The sequence below is a fragment of the Tyto alba genome, unplaced genomic scaffold (genome assembly GCF_018691265.1).
Source record: "Tyto alba isolate M040663 unplaced genomic scaffold, T.alba_DEE_v4.0 Super-Scaffold_26, whole genome shotgun sequence".
In the NCBI taxonomy this organism is placed as follows: domain Eukaryota; kingdom Metazoa; phylum Chordata; class Aves; order Strigiformes; family Tytonidae; genus Tyto; species Tyto alba.
In genome coordinates, this window is record NW_024881300.1 from 3,203,102 (window position 1) to 3,223,930 (window position 20,829).

Genomic DNA, 20,829 nt, shown 5'->3' on the forward strand with positions numbered 1-20,829 from the left:
TATCTGAACCATACCAAGGCTTGCTCATAATTTGTGTTGTCAGCTAATGTCCTGTTTTGTTTTTTAAGAATAAATGAATAGGTATTGTTAAGAAATTCAGAGGCACACAGTGTAGTATTTTAATGTATTGCTTGAAATCTCACATACCTGAACCCTGGAATTAAATGGAGAGCTTTATTTTCACCTTGGTTCTCTGGTATCATTAATTACTTAGACTAGTTTTATTGTGCTTTATGAAGTTCTTTAATTTTTACTTACAGTTCTGTACTGAAACCATATGAACCTCGGGCTGAACTGTGCATGTGTGGATTTCAGTGCTTCTTAAAATGTGATTTTATTGAAAGTCCTCTTGTTAAGAGCTATGTGATCAACTTTCTTTACATGATCCATTTTGTATACTTCTTACAGTAGGATAAAATGTCCCCAGTGTTCACTTGTTAGTCACGATGTTTATACAGCTCTGGTCTTCCTTGCCTGAAAGAACATTAGTTCTCAGATATTCTTTTTTATTGTTTAAATACCAAACATTACACTGATGAAGTGTGTGAAGTTGTTCTACTTCCTCTCCCCTTTATATCACTTTGAATGCAGCTTAACTTCCTGTCTGCTGTTCAGCGGCAGCTGCTCATAAACCAGAGTCTTCAACACACGCTTATTTTACTATAATATGCTATGAACTCCGCAACTCTGGAGGAGAGCACGTCAGACATGATTTAAATTGATTCAGAGTGCCTAGCTTGCCACATGTGTGATGTAGCGAGGATCTCTACTCATTACACCATTCACTTTGTTCTAGCCATAACTAAAGATTACCGGACTTCAGTTTTCTTCCTGAAGATGCTGAATTTCTACTTGTGCAATTTTTTGTCATAATTAGGAAATTTTATTTGGCTATGAGTTGATGTTAAGTGCTTGGATGAATCAAGGAAACTGAAAATCTCTGTTGTGCTGCAGACATTACAGCAGTTATGGAGATGTATTTAGAAAGAAAGGTGCTGTATTTGAATAAAAACTCTTGAAATGGCAGCCAACGGCACTAGTTTTCCACTTTTGTCCCATTTTCTCACTGGAGGTTTGATAGATAGGACTCGTCCCCAAATCAACTTTTTCTTTTCTGATTTAGCAATAAAATTTCATAAATTATTGGGATGGTATATTGACTGCTTCATTTTCTGAGCAAATGCAGTTGCTGGTCACACACGGGATCACAGGGTACCCAGTTGAATTTGCTTGGAAAGTGAAGGCTTAATTTATGAGAAATATCTGAGTATCAGTGCTAACCTGTATTGAATCGGAAGTTCTACCTTCTTTGTTCCCCACCACTTTCTGAGGAATTTAGATGAAACATTGATTAATTCAGACAAAGCTGGGGTAGCAGCTTTCTTTTTTCTTTCTTTGGGTGTGCTTAGTTTTAAAAAATCGGTAAGGGTGTCTGGGAAACTGATTTCCAGTTTCAGCTCTAATTTTACCCTTGCTGTAGTGCTAAAAAGCCATATTCCTTAAGTTCCTGTGTTTCCAGTTCAGCAGTATTTGGGGGTTTTGCATTGTCACCATCTAAAGTGTTCTCAGAGTTAGCAGTTACTTTTATGTGTTTCCTGCAATCCACTGAGTTTCTGGACAGAAAGAGAGTCTGTAGTAATTCAATACTACTTCAAATTATTGTGAAGGTCTCTGTTTAAAGCACTTCAGGAGACAATGCTACAACCCTGGAGAGTTGGGCATCACATAACAAAAGTTCACGGAGCTGTTTGTATGTTGCAGAGGCATATGGGCATGTAAGATGTAACTGGGTTAAAAAAACTAGCAAATACCAACCTTTAGGGGGTATTTTGGCATTCTTTGTGGATTGTCTCTTAATCTGTGAGGGCATCTGGTGAGAACATGTTTCCCGGGAGCTGTCCTGCTCATAAATGCTTTGTCTTGCAGAACCACCTTGTTGCTTCCAAGTCTTAAGTCAAGGTGAGGTTTATTGTGTAGCTTGACTGATTTTTAGCGAATCCTTTAATACACTGGTGGGTTAAGATAATGATATTTTGGGGTCATATTTTTATCATGTTCACCTGCTTTTTTCTCTCTGGGCTAGCAGAATGATATTGAATTCCTCTTCTGGCTTAGTTTCAGCTTGCTTCAGGAACGTGGAGCAGGGAAAATCTGACTGGTGCCTGTTCTCAGAGCTGGTGCTTGTCTTGAGCGCCCTTTAACAACTGTTCATCCTCCTACTCATGTCTCCCTGATAACCCCACAACCCCAAAACATTGTGGTAACTGGGGGAGATTCTTCTGGAAAGAGCAGCTGGTGGGCAGTGGAGGCCCATCAGCTGCTGAACTGTCTGAGTGCTCTGGCCCTTTGAGGTGCTCTTGTCTGCTTCAGCCAAGGGAAGTGGTGTTGCCCAGTGGTGAAGCCCACACCACTGTCATTTTTTTTTTTCAGGCTTTTTCTGTAACCTTTAAACAGGAAAGTGAGTGTGCGGTCATTCTGACAGCAGATATATGGGTTTGGTGGGGTACCCAGACTGCCTAAACGGCTTAATTTTTTCTTGCAGTTGTGTGGTGGGATTCCTGCAAAGGTGTGGTGAACGGGAAGAATTCACTTTCCTGGATGGTCCCCTTGATTCAGTTTTCATCCAGGATTGTCTATGTGGTTTGGGTAAAATATGAGTATTCTGTAGCTGCTTGTGATTCTAGGTTTTATTATTGTGTTTGTGCTTAAGAGTCTTTTATTTAGCAGACACTGCTCAATTTCTTTTCTGCTTTTTTATTTTCTTCACACACATCCCCCCCGCCCCGATACGTAATTACTTTGTTTATGCTCCTATACCATTTTTGCTTTAGAGGAGAGTGAAACTTTTTCTTGTTTTGCCTAGATATTTTGAGGTGTTATTTGTTAAGATCTGCTATTGCATAGAAGAGAGCTATTTAATTGAAACTCCATTTGAAACCAGGTAGTCATAGTGTATCTTTGCTTATTCAGTTTCCCTCAAAATTGGGAGGTGCCTCTGTCTGCATCCACTCTATACGTTATTAACAGTTAGGAACTTGGGAAGATAAATCTTTAGAACTCATAGCTTGTTCGGTAGGTACATGTTGTCCTGTGCTGGCAAGCAGCCGCTGGCTGAGATTTGGGCAGTTGTTCCTGAAGGGTGATTTATCTTGGGGTGCCCTGTGCCATTAGAGCATGAGTCACACCAGACATCTCTCATGTGACAATACCCACAGCCTTTTCCCCGTAATCCTTTCGCTCCCCCCATCCTCCAAATACTTTTGTTACTGCACACAGCCTTGTTCATGCATTGTGGTGCAAGCAGTGACGGTGCCGTTGTGAAACTTGGAGCGTGGCTGTGCTGGCTGTGACGCCCACCTGTTAGCCCTTTCTGTAGGTCCTAAGTACTTAAGATCTGCCATCAGTAAACCTGCTTTTGATTAGCTTTTATTACATGTTGTAGAAGCAGTTGTTCAGTCATATTTAATACATAACCTTGAACTTTTTCCAATGGTCTAAATGCACCCATTAGAGTTGTATAGACAAGACTTAGAATTTACTCATACCGTCATCCTAAAGTTTCCCAGAAGAAGAACAAAACCAGAGTTAGTGAGCTAAATTTTGCATTTGGGAACCAGCTATATATAAGGACAGCTGAGTGGTGTGTGGATGAAAGCAGTACTTTAGATCTCTGCAGCAGAGATACTGGAAGAAATCCAGACATTGGGATTGTTGAATCTTCTTGTTTTCATATCAGTCTCCACTTACTAAGCAAAGCTGTTAACATTATGCTTCTCTGCTCTTTTTATAAATGAATGAGAAAAGCAAGAGCATTGCTTTTGAGGATGTCTGTTTCTTTGCGAAAATCACTTAATACTTTATATTAAACAAGAAAAAAAAATTCAGTAAGATGATGAAACATTTGCTACAAGAAACTGCCATTTTTCTGAAAGTTAATGAAATGTTTCTTCAAGCTTTATTTTCCAAAGCAAAAGTAACAAAATGAGTTAATTAGCTTGCTTAATTGCATGTTTGATGTTTAACAAGTTGCCCTGGTGAAATATGTACTGTGACAGTAATATAGAAAAAAAAAAATAGGTCTCCTGCACAAGACTGATACTCCAAGAAGATGAGTGCTAATGAAATGATCATTTTTTGGTAAATAGCTGATGCTGCAGATGTTTTGTCTAAGCAGAAAGTGTGTATATTTTCTGTTACAGTAATATCTAGACTTGCATATAAGATCCAAATTGCAGCTACTTGAGGAGTCCGTACAGAACTTCTGCCTTCCTTCACTGTGTAAGATACTTGGCTTAGTTGCAGGCAGCAGCTCTATGTTGTGGGACTTCTGGCTATGCACCTCGTTTTATCTGTTCATCTCAGTATAAATAGGAAGGTGGTAGGAGTTCTTAAATCTGGCATAATTTATACAGTAAAGGTCATAAAAAAAATTTAAGTTTCTATTGAAATACAGTGACCGGGGACAAAGTGGTGTTTGTCACATATTTCAGATACTTCTAGGTCTGAAACCTAGGGAAGAAAGAGGCAGTGGAACACTTGATGGGGACTTTTACCTCTTGGTGGCAGTTGAGCAGTAGCCGGCATTGCTTGACACATCAGATTGGAGGTGACAAGGAGAAAATTTTAGCTTCTTTTCAGCCAGTGTATTCCTTTAAATAAATAAAGGAAAAAGCTTACATTCTTCAGTAGAGGCAATACTGGACTTTTTATTTTTGGAAAACTAATGCAAGCCTAAAGAATGCTTAAGAATAGGAAAACTAAGGCAGGAAGGCATCTAAACAAAGTAAAACAACTATAGAAGCTGTTTTTCTTATGCTACTGAAGAGTGTTTGGGGATTTCTTTATAAAGCTTGTATACTACTTTGTTTTTTTTTTTTGTTTGGTTTGTTGTTTTTTTTTTTTTTTAATATATTGAGGACAAACATTTTCACTTGGGCAGAGGGACAGTGAGCAATCATCCCATCTCCAGATGCGTCCAACTAGGAGTACAGTATCCTGCAATGTGATTGCACAACTTGGTATTTTCATTGCAGAATTCTCATTGTGGTGGGTTTTCATTTCAGAAAACTATCAGGATTTTGGTTACAGCAAACCAGAAAGCTGATGTTTCTAATCACTTCAAAAGGTCTTACAACAGACTGTTCATGAAACATACAGGATGGTGCTTTCCTGACAGCATTGAGAGAAGCAGTATTAAAATTTTTTAAGCTCTATTCTGATGCCTAGAACTTGAGAATCAGACTTTTGAGGAAGTATAGCTCATGTCAGCTATAAGTTTATTGAACTTCAAGAAAATGAATCAGTAGGTAGTTTATAGGGAATCGAAATAAATAGTGCATAAGAATTTAAATCTGTTTCCCTCTCCTGTGGATCATACAGTGTTGGTTCTCTCCTTTACTGATCTTGTCCTGGGTCAATTCTTGTTTCATTTTAGCTAACCAGAGCTGTATTTATATTGTTCACTATCTTTATAACTGTGGTGATTTTTTTTTTTTTTTTTCCCAGGATTTTGCTGTTTGGAGAACTTGGTATTAAACTTGTATCTCAAAGTGCTAATTATTCTCTTGAAGGAAATTCCCAGCCATTTCTAATGACGTTTCTCTGCAGAAGCCAGCAGTTTTCTACAGAATAATTATGACACTATGAAATTTTATTGGATGATGAAAGCTACATAGTTGTTACGGTATACAAAAGACAGAAAATTACTAACTTGCATTATTTTAAGTTTTGATGCAGCACTACTTGTTGAATAAATGCTCATGCAGTTTTTCCAGACTTGAATCCTGCTTAAGGGCGAAGGGTGAGGCATTCAAAAGTGCTCAAGAATGTAATGAAAGGTAAAGGGCACAAGAGGAAGCTTTTCTTGCCCCTCTCCTGTTCAGGTCAGTTCCGGAATGGTTTTTATTAGTTGCTTACCCATGTTGTCAAAAGTGGGTATCTTGTAGTTGAGTATACTTGCATTACATGTTTCAAATTTTCAGTTCAAAATTACAGGTTTAATAGGCTGTTTATTTGCATGCAGGTAGCATGATGTATAAATGATGTGTTTTAGGTAAACCTCTCTTTCTGACCCTCTATTGGACTTTTTAGTTACAACTGGTTTTTGCTATGCTATATTCTGGAAGCTTGGAAATAACTCATTTCCCAACCAATTTTGAAATTTGCCTGAAAAATACATTCTGTCAACATGGCACAAAGCTGCGTGTGTCCCTGTTGGTTAACTGGTTTGGTGAGCCATAAGTATTTGTTAGTGACATGCGTGCAGACTTGTACCAGCACACCAGCTGCAGTGTCCTAGCAAAAACATTATTCTTTTTAAATGTTGTAAGAAAAATTGGGTCTTTTTTTAATGTATGCCATTTTGAGAGAGTAGATTTAAAGTTAAGTCATCTTTCAGATGTAGAATGTAGTGGTAAAGATGTACTGATCAAAGACGCTGTAAAGTTTCACAGGGAAAAACCCCAGCATGTGTTTGTCTTTCAGATTATCCTTATATTCTGCTCATTCCATTTTTGTTGATTCTCATTTCCATCTACATCGTTGGTTTTTGTCTTTTTGAAGGCAAGTGGGGTGAGTCTGAGCATGAGACGCATTTCATGTTGGGAGGCATTAGACCTTTTTGTAGTGACACTGCGAAAACAAGAAGCCACCTACTTTATGCTTTTTATTGGGGTTTTTTGGTGGTTTTGGTAGAGTGTAGTGTATGTTTCCTGCTCAGTCCAGCAATTGCAGTATTTTGGAACAATGAACTGTGTCTGGAGATTTGTTAGTAAATGATGAATATCATTTCTGTGCAGTAGCATTTTACTGGGTTTTTCTGGCCTCTAAGCATAAGTACTGACCGGTGATCTCAAATCAGGAATAGTCTCTACAGGTTTTAATCACATTCGTTCCAGCATCCTTGATGCTTCAATATCTGTTCTTAGTTATTGACTTATTTTTTAGTTAACTGAAATAGTAACCTGCATAATGTAATGAAACATTGCTCTGCTTTCGGAGAGGGGTCGTGATTACATACTTGACCTAAGTATGCACAGAAAGCCTAACAAACAACAACCACCAAAAAGCCATAAATATCCGGTTTTCTAAAAGTGACTTGTAAACTGTCTCTCCGTTAAAGTGGGGAAGATCCTTCTGCTTTTCTTTTTCTGAAGTTTTAGAAATCAGGCCAAACACCATCACTGTAGTATTTCAGTAATACCAAAAGCATGTTGAGAGAGGTTTTGTCACAGCTCTGATGCTGCTTGCAAAGACATTTTTAATGTAAGTCCATACAGAGTTATTTTTACTACATAGAATTTCAAAAATGGATTGTGTCACATCTGCATTCGATTTGGATGGACATTTTCTGAAACATTAGTGATGTTTGCAATAAAAACAGGTGGCTTATAAAATTGGCTTAAAAATTGGCCAAAGTTCATAATACCAGACCCTCAAGTTTTGCTATGAAGTTGAAAACTGTAGCAAGTATTTTATGAGATGGTTTTCTAGTTGCGGATTGGAGTGCTTTCTTTCCTTAGGGAATACAGCAAGGGAATGCTATCACTTCTTATCCCAACACCTTCTGCTATAATTAGAGAACTAAAATGGATATTTTTTGTGTTGTTGGTGTTCTTGAATGGAACTTACTGCAGAAGTTTTTTGAGATTTTTTTTTTCCTTGGCTATGAAATGCCTTAAGCTAGTACTTCAAGCTGTATCTTGAATCACCTTTGACATTAGCATGTATAGATAGGCATGTATAGATTTAGAGGTTCTCATGGTGGGGAAGGGAGGAAATACATCTAAGAGTCTAAAACTTAGATTAAAAAATTTGTATTCTTCTGACTTATGCGTCTGGCAGGTACAGTATTTCTGGTAAGGGTCAGACTAAATTTAAAATGTTTCTGAGAAGTTAAAGTCAATTAATTAAGTTTCAACTATGATTTAAGGAGAAGTAAAACGCAGAAGCAGAATGAACCAGGGATGTATTGCTTGAAAGGGGGGAAAATACAGGGGTTTAGAATCTCTAACAACAATTTTAACTGTTTATATACAATAAACCCCTGCAAATAATAGTTAGATTGGTTAGCCCTGTGCTCAGCTGTTTTTACTTGTTGCTATTAAAATTCTAGTACAGGCTGTTAGCAATTCATGGGGTATTTTGTATTTCAGCAAATTCTTTTCTTCAAGATATTTTGTTCCTCACAGTCAGTGAATTTGTATTTCCACTACTTTTTATAATCTTAAAACATTGTGGTATGAAAGGCTGCATAACTTTTTTCTTCATTTTTTTTTTTTTTTTTCTAAGCATAACAGTCTAGATTGAGACTCTTAGCAAGCATACTGTTTTGCTGATATTTCTGGTTTTGCTTGAGGAACCGATCTTTGTCATAGCTGGTGAAATAGAGTAACTCTTTCATTTTGAATGTTAAACTTTCTTTCCAGATATTCTTCTTGTGTTCTGTAAAAACCAATGCCTGGGTGGTTGTGTTCTGGTCTATTTGTGTTTTTCGGGTGGGCGTTACGGCATGTGGAGGTAGCACAGAGGAAAGAAGAAAACTAAAAAGTTGAAATGGACTTTTTCCAAAGATCTGTTCATACACTACGACAGACCTGGTCGTTCTGGATCTTGCCAGCCTTTTTCTGAGTTATTTACGTAGTCTAAAGCTGCAAGAGAAATGTCTTTGGGGCAGGTCACAGGCAGAGAACCGATGGTGCTGGCCCTGTGGGGTGCCCCACGCTGACCCAGCCAGGGCCTGTCCTCGCCCGTGCGGTGCAGTTGTGACATAGGTGCCACCCCTGAGAAACTTAGAGCTGTGTTCATCTCGAAAGCCACAGCTGGGTCATCCATGTACAACTGGTTAGGAAAGACTCTTGTTTTGCCAGGAAGTATCACTTCCTTTGCGTTTTTGCAGAATAGTAGAAGGCTTAAATTTTAAAAAACCCTAATTTTCCTTTAGTGGAAGCTGTTTCAAGATGTAGCTTCTTAGGAAACATTTTCTTTTTGTGTTTGAATGAAGAATAATAATATGCTTTGAGGCATGAGACAGAAGGATTGATCAAAATTTGGATTTTTGAGCTCTTATGATTTGTAGCGATGTGTTTATTGTTCTAAGATTAAAAACACTAAGAAATCTGTTTCACTGGTAGTGACTTGCTAAATGGGATTCTGCTTACTGTTTCATTCCCACTTAAAACTGTTACAAGGGTTTTGTTTCAGAATTGAATTTACAAAGTCTGATAAATGCTGTAAACTCTGTCTGTGACTTGGTGGGGTTTTGTTAGTTTCTTTTAAAATACGAGTGATCCATATCTAAAAGCGTAGTCTGAAGCCTTGTACGAGTTGTCAGTTTTTGCTGTAACTTCAGCTGTTATTACAATAACGAGGGTACTATTCTGTTTTGTTCCTCAAATGATCGAGGATTTTATGTATAATCTCTGTTTCGAAGTTTTACAAAAGCTTTATTTTTTCTTTTTGCATTTCAAAGATTGCTCCCTCTTTCGTTCTTTTTTCCCCCTTTTTGAAACCCAGGCTAGTGACCCTTCCCTGATTATGATATGAAAGTGAGTCTTGGTATTTCAGGGGGACGGGACTGATTCAACTTTGCATTTCAGAACAGTCGTGCCAAATCTGAATGGCAAGACCACTGCATTTTATTTATGAAAATGTATGCATGCTCCTTTGAGATTTCTATTAAAGGAAACAGACGAATACATAATTTCCTAATTGAGCATTTTGAATAGGTAGTCTCCTTTTACTGGCAGCGTATACAGACCATGTTAAGAGAAACTGAAATGATGAGGTTAGCCTTAACCGATTTAACATCTTTCTTACTTGGAGTAAATGTTTACAGCTGTTTCTTTCTTAGTGGTCAGTGTTTCAAATATGAAGTCACTGGGGAGACTGCTGTTTAAATATTTAGAAGTGGGGTATGATTCAGGGGCAGGTGGGATCAAAACTGGGACGTACGTACTTGGCTCGACCGAGAGAGGCAGCTTGTGCGAGCAGTTATGAATGGGCAGACGTGTGTGTGATGAGGCGGAGGGTGAGTCAGAACTGTGCCGCTTCTGAAAGAATGCGTTTTGCTCCAGTGTGCTGGGAAAATGAAAACAGAAGGGAGGGGACTTCACCACTTCACTGGGGACTGGTGTTTCCTGGGGGGGTGAAGTTGGTCGTCTCTGTGGGGTGGCTGTTGTGAGGGTGCTGATTCATTAGTCAGTGGGTGGTGAGAACTGTGTGCAATCTCTGGGGGAGGAAATGGCTTGGTTGCTTTAGGGAGAAGGAACATTTTCTGTAACTGCAGGATGTGTGGATGGAGCGTACAGATAGCGTAACTATAGCACATCAGTTAAATACCTTGGTGTTGTGAGATAAGGATTTACTAGAGGACTGAAATAGGATGTGAAACTGAGGTTTTGTGTCTTGTGCTCAAGTAAAGCTGCTTTTTTTTAATGTCATTGAGAATTGTTCTGTCTCTTTCACTGTATTCAAATCAAGTTTGTTTTTTAAAACATGAACGAATAGTGTTACAGAAGCCACCTGCCTATTTTTAACAACAAAGCTAACTCTTGGTTAGTTGGAGTTTGAGGAGAGGGTTGCTTATTTAACTGCAGATGAAAAAACATAACAGATTAGTTGAAAGAGTAAAAAAAGGAAGGTGAGAGACATGCTATATAGTGAAGGTGTGGCAGAAGTCTTTGAGATCAAGCCAGCTGGTAGGCCAAGCTCAACAGTTTAGAGCATAGCATATTCATGCAGCACCTTCTCAAGTTTACGTGTCTTTATGGTGCTGTTTATTCTCCATCCAGATAATCTGCCAAGAGATAAGAGTGTTTACTCTTGCTGATCATTCAGTCAGCAAGCAGAATATTTGTTCTAACACTAAAAGCCTGTTTCCGATGTAAAAGTAACATGTCTACTTTTCTCGTTTTAAAAAGGATAATGCTATTTTGACTTGTAGTAGGAGTTTAAATGGAAGATACAGTTTGAGGTTAAATGAAGCTTTTGTATAACAGACACCTGAACAAAAATTAAACTGATATGAGCTAGTAAAAATTGCAGATTTCAGTATGTGACAGGTTACCTAGGTCTCAGAATCTAACTAGCTTTGTCAGTACCAGTGTATGAAAAATGAGGGTGCAGAACGAGGGAGAACTTACTCTCCTCCTTCAACATGTGTATGGTAATGCTTGACTTAGTTTACACAACTGTCTGCTGTCACTGTCAGAAAAGCCATACCTCATTTGCTTTATATGATGGCCCATACTCTGAAAGGAGGCAGCTGTGTAATGTATCCTTTCCTCTTGCATGCTCCTTTAATGGTGTTTCTTTATGTAGCATTAAATTTGTCCACTGAATGAAATTGATAGTTGCCTGACTTCCAACCCCTCCTTCCTACTTCCTACTGCTCTCTAGTGCTTTTCACCAAAGTGTCTGACTTTTACAAGACTGACTTCCAGATATGAAAAACATCTGGAGGTGTGTAGAGGATTTATAAAATTATATAAATGCAGTTAATCTTGGGTTAGCAACAAAACCTTGAAAGAGTTATTTTAACAAAGGCATCCTTTTATCTACTTTTAATCAAATTGTATAGCTCAGTAATATTAAGGGGGGAAGTTGGGGTCTTTATAGAAATAATGTGGGTTTTGCCTTTTCTCTCTTACTGTGACTGTCTTAAGGCAACTTTCAGAATGGAGAATTCTGAAAGTTTTAAGAGACGACTTTGTGCTGGCTTTTGAGGTGCCATAACAGATCATGTGCTCATAGACAAGGGCAGTAATTTATTAATAATTCTGTTAAGTTTGGAAATTGAAAGGGAACCAGCATGGCTTTATCTGAAAAGGAAATAATGTGGTTAAACGGTTTTGGCTACAATCTTAAGTGGTTTCCATTCTCCAGAAAGAGGAGAACGGGGAAAAGCAGTCTAAATTCCTTTCTCTGAAATAAAGGAAAAAGCACCAGTATGCTTTATTGTGTGTTTTAATGAGAGAAAAGTTCTTGCATAAGCCCATGTGGTTTCAGTATGAATTATTCTAAATTTGAATGATTACATAGCAATTTCAAAACTCAAGTATCTTGCTAAGGAGTTCATCTCTTCAGAGGTGAAAAAAGTTTATCATGTGAGTTTTGAAGACCTCCTGAATCCAGTGGTGTTAGGCTTTAAGGGCTCTGATTCAGGAGCAAGGGCAGAGTACTTTATCTCAGAAGGTCAGGCCCTGTGCCAGTGGCTCACAAGCTGCTGTGTCAGCAGCTCAGCTGTTGGTCAGTGTGCTTAGGGCAGATAGTAGGCATCAGTAATCACATCGGCTCTGTCAACTTGTTTCCCTTCTCCCCTTTGACTCCTGAAGATTTTCACAGAATTTCCAGCACTGCTCAGGCTTCCAGGTGATATGTAAGGCATTGCATTTGAAGTACCGAGCCCTCGGCAGCTACAGCTGAGCTATGAAGTTTGCGTATAATACACTAGCAGCTGCAGTGACCAGGGCAATTGGACAGCCACTGGAAGAAGTGGCAGCATAACATTCTGTGTCAAAGAAACAAACAAAAACCGCTCTCCTGCTGTACAACTTGAAAAGCTAGATTTTGTCGTCTGTGGGAAGTCCTATGTAACTTTTGATGTCCTGGACTTTTGTTGTGGATAGGGGAGGCAAGGTGAAAAGTAAACCTGAAATGAAGATAAGCAAAATGTTTGCTTTTGCAAAAAGTAACTAGCATTAGAGTACAGGCTGCTTTGTCTTTACAGACCCATAGTTAGGTTATGCTGCCTTTTTTTTTTTTTTTTCTTTTGAATTACTCTGCATTGTTCCTAGAAGGGAATGACTTTTGATTCTAATAGCCTCTTTAACTGTTTTCCACTTCTAAACTAATTAAACACTCCTATTAAATTGATGGTGCATACTTTGTTTATTTCTTGGGAGATGAATGGGTGAAGACTCTGCTGAAAGGGAGCAGTGTTGTATTTCATGTTTGAAATGATTAGTCTTGAAATGAGAGCTGTGGGGGAGGTGGTTTCCTGGTAGTGCACATCTTACTCATGCCGGTTCTGACGCCTCTGCTCGCAGGGGCTGTTGGCCGGTAGATCTGCGCCCTGCATACTGTGCTGTCATCACGAAGACATAGGTGTGATGACTTGCATAGCCAGTCTGTGAATACGAGGACAGAAAACCAGTCTGTGCTCTTCTTAGTGGGGGCCCTGCAGTAGGAGAGCTGATACGAAGAAGATATGTTTGAACTAATCTTTATTTCTTCATTATTGAGCTACTGCTAACGGTACTAATTAAAACCTCTAGAGTATGTCACTTCATACTGAAGTGTGGTAAGTTGTGAAAAATCAAGATCGGGGATGAAATGTGTGTTTTCTTTGGCAAATAACATTACTTGTTTGACAGTTGGTTTCATGTTATTTGTTCCCGTTCTTCCACTCCTGAATTGCCTTTCATGTTGTTCAGTGCTTAATTTTACCAGGACAGCCTTTGTGTAAGGAAGGCTCACCCTCCTTCTCTACCTCCTGTCTCTCAGCCTTTTCTTTTTCTGCTTGAGTGACCTTAGCTGATAAGTGTGGAACTGAGCAAGAAGGCACAGTCGGGGTGCTTTGAAATACGCTATAGTGCTAAACATCAATTACACTTTGAGGATTTGCCAGAGGATGAATTTAGAACTACTAGAGTCGGCACTGTGTGGAAATTCCACCACCTAGCTAGGTCGCTCCTGAAGACTGAAGAGACTTGACAGGATTTTGAATGTCTAGGCAGTCTTTAAATCTGAAGTGGGTACAGGCTTACGTGCATGGCTCACCTCCCTGGCAATTCAACATAGACAAACTTCTGTTCTGTGAGGGGTTTTGTCTTGCTAAGTAGGCTGAAATAACTACTGAAGGTTGATTTTTTTTTTTTTTTTTTCTTTTTTTTCTTTACAATTTAGGTAATTTTACTGTGTGTTTTGGGTGTGTGGGGTTTTTTAAGGCTGATGTCATTAAATACAAGGTGTCAAACTCATTTAATGTTGTATTTGCTTCTTTTTAAATTTCCTGTGTGGAGATTAATCTCTGGTCTTTAGAAGGGGAAATGTTTCTGCTTTAAATTACCGTATCATCTACCATTATCTAGAGGTAGGGCCTTAAGCTCATGCATTATTCTTTGCTGTAGCCCAAGGCACTGTTCACATGGTGCTGTAGACAGGTTTTGTTCGTCTGGTGGTGTTTCTTTTGAAAAGCCTTTCACAAGTGCTAGAATAGACGCAGGAAGACTTTCTTATTTTTAGCATGGGGTGTATGTGTAGTATATTTTACTAAACCTGACTAGTTTATAAATTTGAGGAGGACTGGAACCAGTGCTTGTTCTTTGTTAAAAGAGCTCATGTACTGGTGAAAATACAGTGCTGCTTGGGAGTAAGAAAGCATGTGTTCGTTTAACCATTTAAATGTGCTGTAAAGGATCCTCCCTGTCTGGCAGCATGCCGTGCTCTTTGTGACACGAAGGTAAGCTGACAAGAAAAACATTTACTTTAACTAAAAGCAGTAATAGAATTCTAACCAAATCCTGGTGCACACTAGTTTATAAAATGAGAACACAGCTTAAATTTATTCCATCCAATACAGTGGGCAAAAGTTACAGCATTCACTTGATTTAAAAGGAGTTCTTGGAAAGGAGGCAGGAGAAGCTGTTAAGTGGAGTCTCGTGTTACCAGCTGGTTTGGATGGCCTTCTAAGAATACATAAAGAAGCTTCCTGCATCAGTATTTTCATTGTGCAGGCAGGTATGTAAATGCTTTCAAAATCATAGCATGTGTTTTGCTTTTATTCCAGGTGTACTTGAAGGCACCTATGATTCTCAATGGTGTCTGTGTAATCTGGAAAGGCTGGATAGATCTACAGAGACTGGATGGTATGGGCTGCCTGGAATTTGATGAAGAGAGAGCACAGGTAAGACAGACTGCGCATGGCTACTGTGTTTTAGACATCTGTTTGCTTTTCTGGGAAGGACACATGCAGTCAGGCAGCAGTTACACATTCTAATTTGCTGATTTGCTGCCTTCAAACACAAATTCCAAAGAAAACTTACAGTATAGAAGTTCAGAAATACGTGGTTGTAGCTAAACTAGTGTTTTAATTAGATCAGAACATTAGGAGCAAGAATCATCTGTAGTTTACAACTTTGCGGGTGATTTAGCAGTGTTAGTATGCTGCAGACTAGTAAATCTTGAAGTATTTGAAAAGCTATGTCTATAACTTGTAACGATTTAACTGGCAAGTCTATCCTAGCTGTTTACTTAAGGGTGGTTGGGATTTTTTAAAGTAGCTTTTTGTTTTACTGCATCTGAGGGGGGAGGCTGAATAGGGCTTTTTCGTTTGTTCTCTCGCAGTGGTAGACTCTCCGCTCTGTTAAGGTATGGCAGCTTTTGAGTAGTTACTTCCTGTCTACCACCAAAGTGGCTATCTAGCAGCTGAATCTTTGGACACACAGAAGAGCAAAGTACACATGGAGAAAATTACTTTTTAAGTGCATTTTACATATATGAGGTTCACTTTACACAGCTGTAGGGTTCCTTAATTTAGTCAGACTTGAGACAGATCTTTGCTTTTGAGATGTAGCTTGGTAACAAAGCTACTCGACTGATACTGAAAGCTGCTGCACCAGGTTTGTGTGGGCTTCCGTGCAGATCACTTCGCTCTGCAGTGGACAGTAAATTGGATGTAGTAACACCAGTTGCCTGTGTATCTGTGCATAGCCGTTTTCTCCTAACCTTTCTCTGAAGACTTCTTTAACCCATGACCATCATGACTTCCCGTATCTTTTCTGGAAACTTGAGTAACTCACTTTGAACCACTGTTCAGTGTCTCCTGAATGGTAACTTTATCCTTTTCATCTTGACAGCATAATAAAAATGGAGCTTTCTTTATCATTTCCCTTTTATTCCCTTAAACTCGGGGACCCAAAGCAACTCATGTGAATAACTGAACTGGTTTGTGTGGCACTGGTGATTGCCTTTTTATTTGTTACACCTCACGTATGTCATACATATGGATGATTTTTGCAAAAACTTAGTCACACAAACTGTTTTTCCAGATTGCCTTTACTTTCCCTTTGTGCCCTCTGGGGGGTTGCTTCTGGCAGTTACGCACTGAAACTGATTTAAATAAGGATGTATTTTCTGTTTCCACTATGTGCTTCATTCTTAGCCCTCACTTCCTTGGGGTTTCCCTTTTAGGCATTCTGCAGCCATGGTTGGTCACTACAACAAGCAGAAACCCTTTGATTCCACCTACATACCAAGAGCACTCCTCTATTCTAGGCATGCAGAACTGGAGGGCATAATGATTAATTTGTTTCTGTTCAAGAGCGGGAAGTATTCAAATCAAATTTTATATGGAGATACGTATAGTTGTATGCTTTGTGTGCCTTACTTCTCCCCAACTTAAGAAACCAGTTTGCACATTGATGAGATCATGTTATTGTGACTACATTTTGGGTTAAACAGAAGTACTCTGTGTCAAAACAGTGTCATTGCAATAGTCACAGCCCTGCACGCTTTCTTCAGGATGCCTGGAAAGAGAGGGTGTGCTCTTCTGAGAATAGTCTTGCCACCTTTTGTTAATGGACAAGAAAAGCCACGGAACCAGGCTTTTACTTGAACACTGCTATTGGCTGTGGCATTCATTTCTTGCAAAGCTGGGTGTCGGCATTTTGAGCTAGCTAAGTTTGTGCTGCAGCAGTGTGCTCTCTGGAAAGAGAATAACTGCTGTAGACTCCGTTGGTTAGAACACCTTCACACTATAATGGCTTACACAGCAAGGTCAGATGTAGACCCCTGAGGACTGTGCAAGGTGAATCCCAAGGTTTTTGATCTATGACTGTTAAGTTTGATACATAAAACTAAGTCACATGACTTCGGAACTGAGAGGAGACCGATTTGAAGATGCTCTCAGGAGGAGATGGTGTCACTCTTTCCCAAAATTGGATAGCTCCTGAAAAAAGTGGACACCCTTCCAAAAAGGAGGATGGTCAGTGAACTGTGGGATCCATTTTTCTCATCTTATTTTCCTAATAAATGTTTTTGCATGCTCTTGAGTTATTTTAATTTCCCAGTCTGCATATGTTGTCGTAACTACACTTAAGAATTCCTTTTTGTTGTGTTCAGGAAGTGTTAGTGCACTGAGCATATGATATTTTTTTTTTGTTGTTTTTCCCCCCAAGGGGATGTATGCATGCTTTTAGGTGTCAGTGCTTGAGTCTTGAGTACAGGGTGCTGAGCTGGAGGTATTACACAGGCTAGATCCACAGAGATGTGTTTGTACTCAATTGCAAATGTGTAATTTGTTTTCAGTTTGTGCTGCTCAGAAATTATGAGGAGGTCATTGGTCAACTTATTTGCTACTGTAGGGATACCTAAGAGTTCCTAGTGTCATAAGGCACTATACAGGCACAGAAGTAGCAGCACCCTTGCACTTGTATTGCAAACAATTGCGCAATCTTTTACATTCTTCAGTTTCCTTTTTCCTGTATCTGTCATTTTACTTCCTTTTTAAAAACTGTTTTAATATTGCTAGTGCCAATTGACTTAACTGCTGACTTTGATCCCAAAATAACACCGATGTCAGAAGGGGTTGAAGTGCCTTACACTAGGCAGTGTAGTGCCTGCGGTACGTACTGTCTTCTGTACTAACAGATCCTGCTGGCATTCACAACCCCCATACACACCCCTTACTCCCATTTTCTGTAAGGCTTGCCTTGTGCAGATGGAATGCTCTTGCATTTTCCTGTCTCTTAGCACTTCTTACTAACTAATACGGGGTTTGGATAAAATTTTTCTTTGCTGCCACACTTTGAAAATTACACTGTCCTCCACCAGGTCAAAAAATATTTTAGGAAGAAAGCCCACATGCATAACAAAGTACTTTTAAGCTAGTGTTCTTTCTACTTAATTCATCAGCCTATTAATGTCTTACTACCAAGCAGTCTTACGTTTTGTTCCTGGAGGCGCTGAGTCAGCTGTTTCTTCAGACTTCAGTAGACTAACACACACAAAGCTCTACGAAAGTGCCTGAGTATCTTCCCAATTTGGGGCTGAAATTTCCCTGGGTTTAACACTGTTTCTGTCTTCAGTGCTTTGGCATCTCTTCTGTAATACACCATTCTTGCTATGTAGATTTGGTGGTTACAAATGGTTGTTCCCACAAAGTCTTTTCCTACCGGGCTGCTGGGGGTGGGGGGGGAATGTGTATGAGTGGGAGTGTGTTTAAGCTTCTTTTTTGGTTTTGGGGGTTGAGGGGTTTGTTTTGTTCTGTTGCCATGTTGATATGACTCATGTTTTGCTTATTCTGAGTAGATTCATACAAGGAGCATTTTTATTGATTAAAACTAAGATGCATAAATGGTCGAGTCTCATACAGCCGAATTCACTAGGTTGTAATTACCAGATTTGAGTGACATTTCAAAAAAAAAAAGGTTGTTAAATTCCTGTTGTACAAGATCCTGAGACATTTTGTTCATTTTTGTTATAACATATCACCAGGAGGAGAGCAATTTTTTTTTTTTTTACTTAAAAGTAAATTCTGATGCTTCCCTCTGCTTTCTCAGACATTAGTAAACCAGTGTTTCAGCTGTCAACATGTGTTCATTCTGGGTGTCAACATACTGATTCTTTTCCTATGAATTTCTGATTTAGTTTGTTTTGGTTATGAAAATTTTTTTAAAACATTCTGGCTGAGGCTATATGTTACCCTTTTATTTAATGACCACTTTAAATGATGGTAAAACGCAAAAATATTTTATTAAAAAAAAATCTGCTTCATTTAAGTCTGTAAAAGAAAAAAGAGGGTAATAAAGACATACTTAGCTGTTGTAAATTAGAAATAAGGCAGCTTTTCTGGAGTCATCTGGGGGACAGGCTTGCTTATTTTATCTATCCTTCTGCATTATTAAGAACGAACTTACTTTCCACTGTCCGACCTTGGTTGCTGTGCATTGCATGAACATTAAGATAGATGTAAAGGGCCAAATTCTACTCTTAAAAGTAGTGGGTAGTGTTAAAATGTTATCTTATTGGCAGCTTTAAACATTACCTTTCAGCATAGCTTTCTGGAGACCTGGCTGTGTGGAGTTATTGATTGACAGATGTTTGTATTTAACTGTGTTAGGCCACGAGGGGCACTCATTCACATCATTTCACAAAGTAGCTTCAGGGTGCACGATTGTGCCGATGGCAAAAAAAGCAATTTAACATTCTCTCAGACTAGGGATGCTTTATCTTAAATTTAAAAATTTATGTGCTTAATCCCTTGGTATATTAAAATTTAGTTGGGCTCTCGACATGTTTATGTCCTCTAACAGTCAAGGGTAGGATTTTGTTTTATTTTAATAAAACTATCAACTTTAAAAAAACATTTGTGTGTATATGGGAATCATAAGCAGAGTTAGTAGTAGTTATAGCTGAGGAGTTACGAAGAGAGAGAAACAATACAGTTTATCCCTTACTGTTTTGAGGAACCTCTTTAGACTTGATTCTTCCATTCTGAATATTTTAAAATTCTGATGGGAAACAGAGCCATCTATTTTCATTCTGAGCAAAACATGTGCTAAAAGGTCCCTTTAAGAGAATAATTTGTAACCCAATTTATAATGGATTACATATTAATAACACTTTAAAACATTTTCTAATAGAAAATATGATTCAAAGGATTTTTTTTTTTTGAAAATTCCTGTGCATAAGCTGCGGTTGAAAATAAACAGTGGGGCTGTTGAAAATCTGCAGGTTTCCTCTGCATTTGGAAATGTGTATGGATTAGTGGAGGGATAACTTCTGCTTTGCACTTTTTTTTATACATCTAAATTTAAATGATACATAAGGATTACAAATGTTCATACCAATGAACCTTTACCAGCTTTTGATAGAATAGAGGATTTGATTTGTAACTTAGATAATACTCCTTTTTAAATGAAAGAAAATTAAATTCCCATTATTTATATAACGATGCTAGTAAATTCTAGATAGATATGGGTGTGAATACTGTGTTCAAAATTAATTTTATAAGGACAATAAAATGTACGGCTTCTTTCATATAACTTTTGAGGATTCTTAGTTTTTAAAAAAACAGCATAATCATAAACTACTTTGGAAAAGCGGTTCTCCTTTGAAAATACATTTTCGTAATAGCTGCATTGCACCTCTGGTTATCTCTGCTGCAGTGAGGAAGGTGAGTGTTATTTCATTAACCTATATTGGCATTTGCTGGCACTCATCGATGTCCTAGCAGATTCTGTAGGACATAGTTGTCTTTGCTGCCAAATGATCCCTAATATTCAAAAGAAATGTGATCTGGTAGAAGCGAGGATAGCCTTTGTGTCACACTGTGTCATCTGGTTTGGTAGCAGGAGGATGCATTGGCACAACAAGCCTTTGAAGAAGCTCGGCGAAGAACTCGTGAATTCGAGGATAGAGACAGGTCTCATCGGGAGGAAATGGAGGTGAGGGTTTCACAGCTGCTGTCAGTAACTGGTTAGTACTTTCCCAAAACTTCAGATTGTTTCCATTTGTTTGTCTGTTTGTATAATGTTGTGTATTTTCTGTTTGCTGTTTGAAGTTGGCATAAAAAATTGCAAAATGCATTGTTTTTAAATCTTGTAAAATGAATTTAAAGTTTTTGAATTTTTGATAAGAATTCTCTGGTTTTATCTTTTTTTCCTTTCTGTAGGTGCCCTTTTTTGTAGGTACGTAAGCCGTAAGGATACATTTGTTCACAGAGCTGCCATATCTCTCTCAACTGATAATTTCATAGCAGAGATAGGGATCTTTCGCCCCATGCATTTCTCGTGAAGACAGGAAAGGCTTCAGGAGCTGCGGGCACAT

At 38.6% G+C, this 20,829-nt stretch overlaps 1 protein-coding gene across 2 annotated transcripts in view; it reads left to right on the forward strand.

The window, feature by feature from the left end:
• Window positions 1-20,829, forward strand: part of CBFB (core-binding factor subunit beta) — a 44,456-nt gene that overhangs the window by 8,133 nt on the left and 15,494 nt on the right. Inside the window, exons 4-5 of one of the 2 annotated variants that reach the window (XM_042797713.1) lie at window positions 14,789-14,905; window positions 20,352-20,447. In XM_042797713.1, coding sequence (XP_042653647.1) covers window positions 14,789-14,905; window positions 20,352-20,447 — 213 coding nt within the window. Of the gene's footprint in view, window positions 1-14,788; window positions 14,906-20,351; window positions 20,479-20,829 lie in introns of both variants that reach the window. The other variant, XM_042797714.1, reaches the window with a different exon arrangement.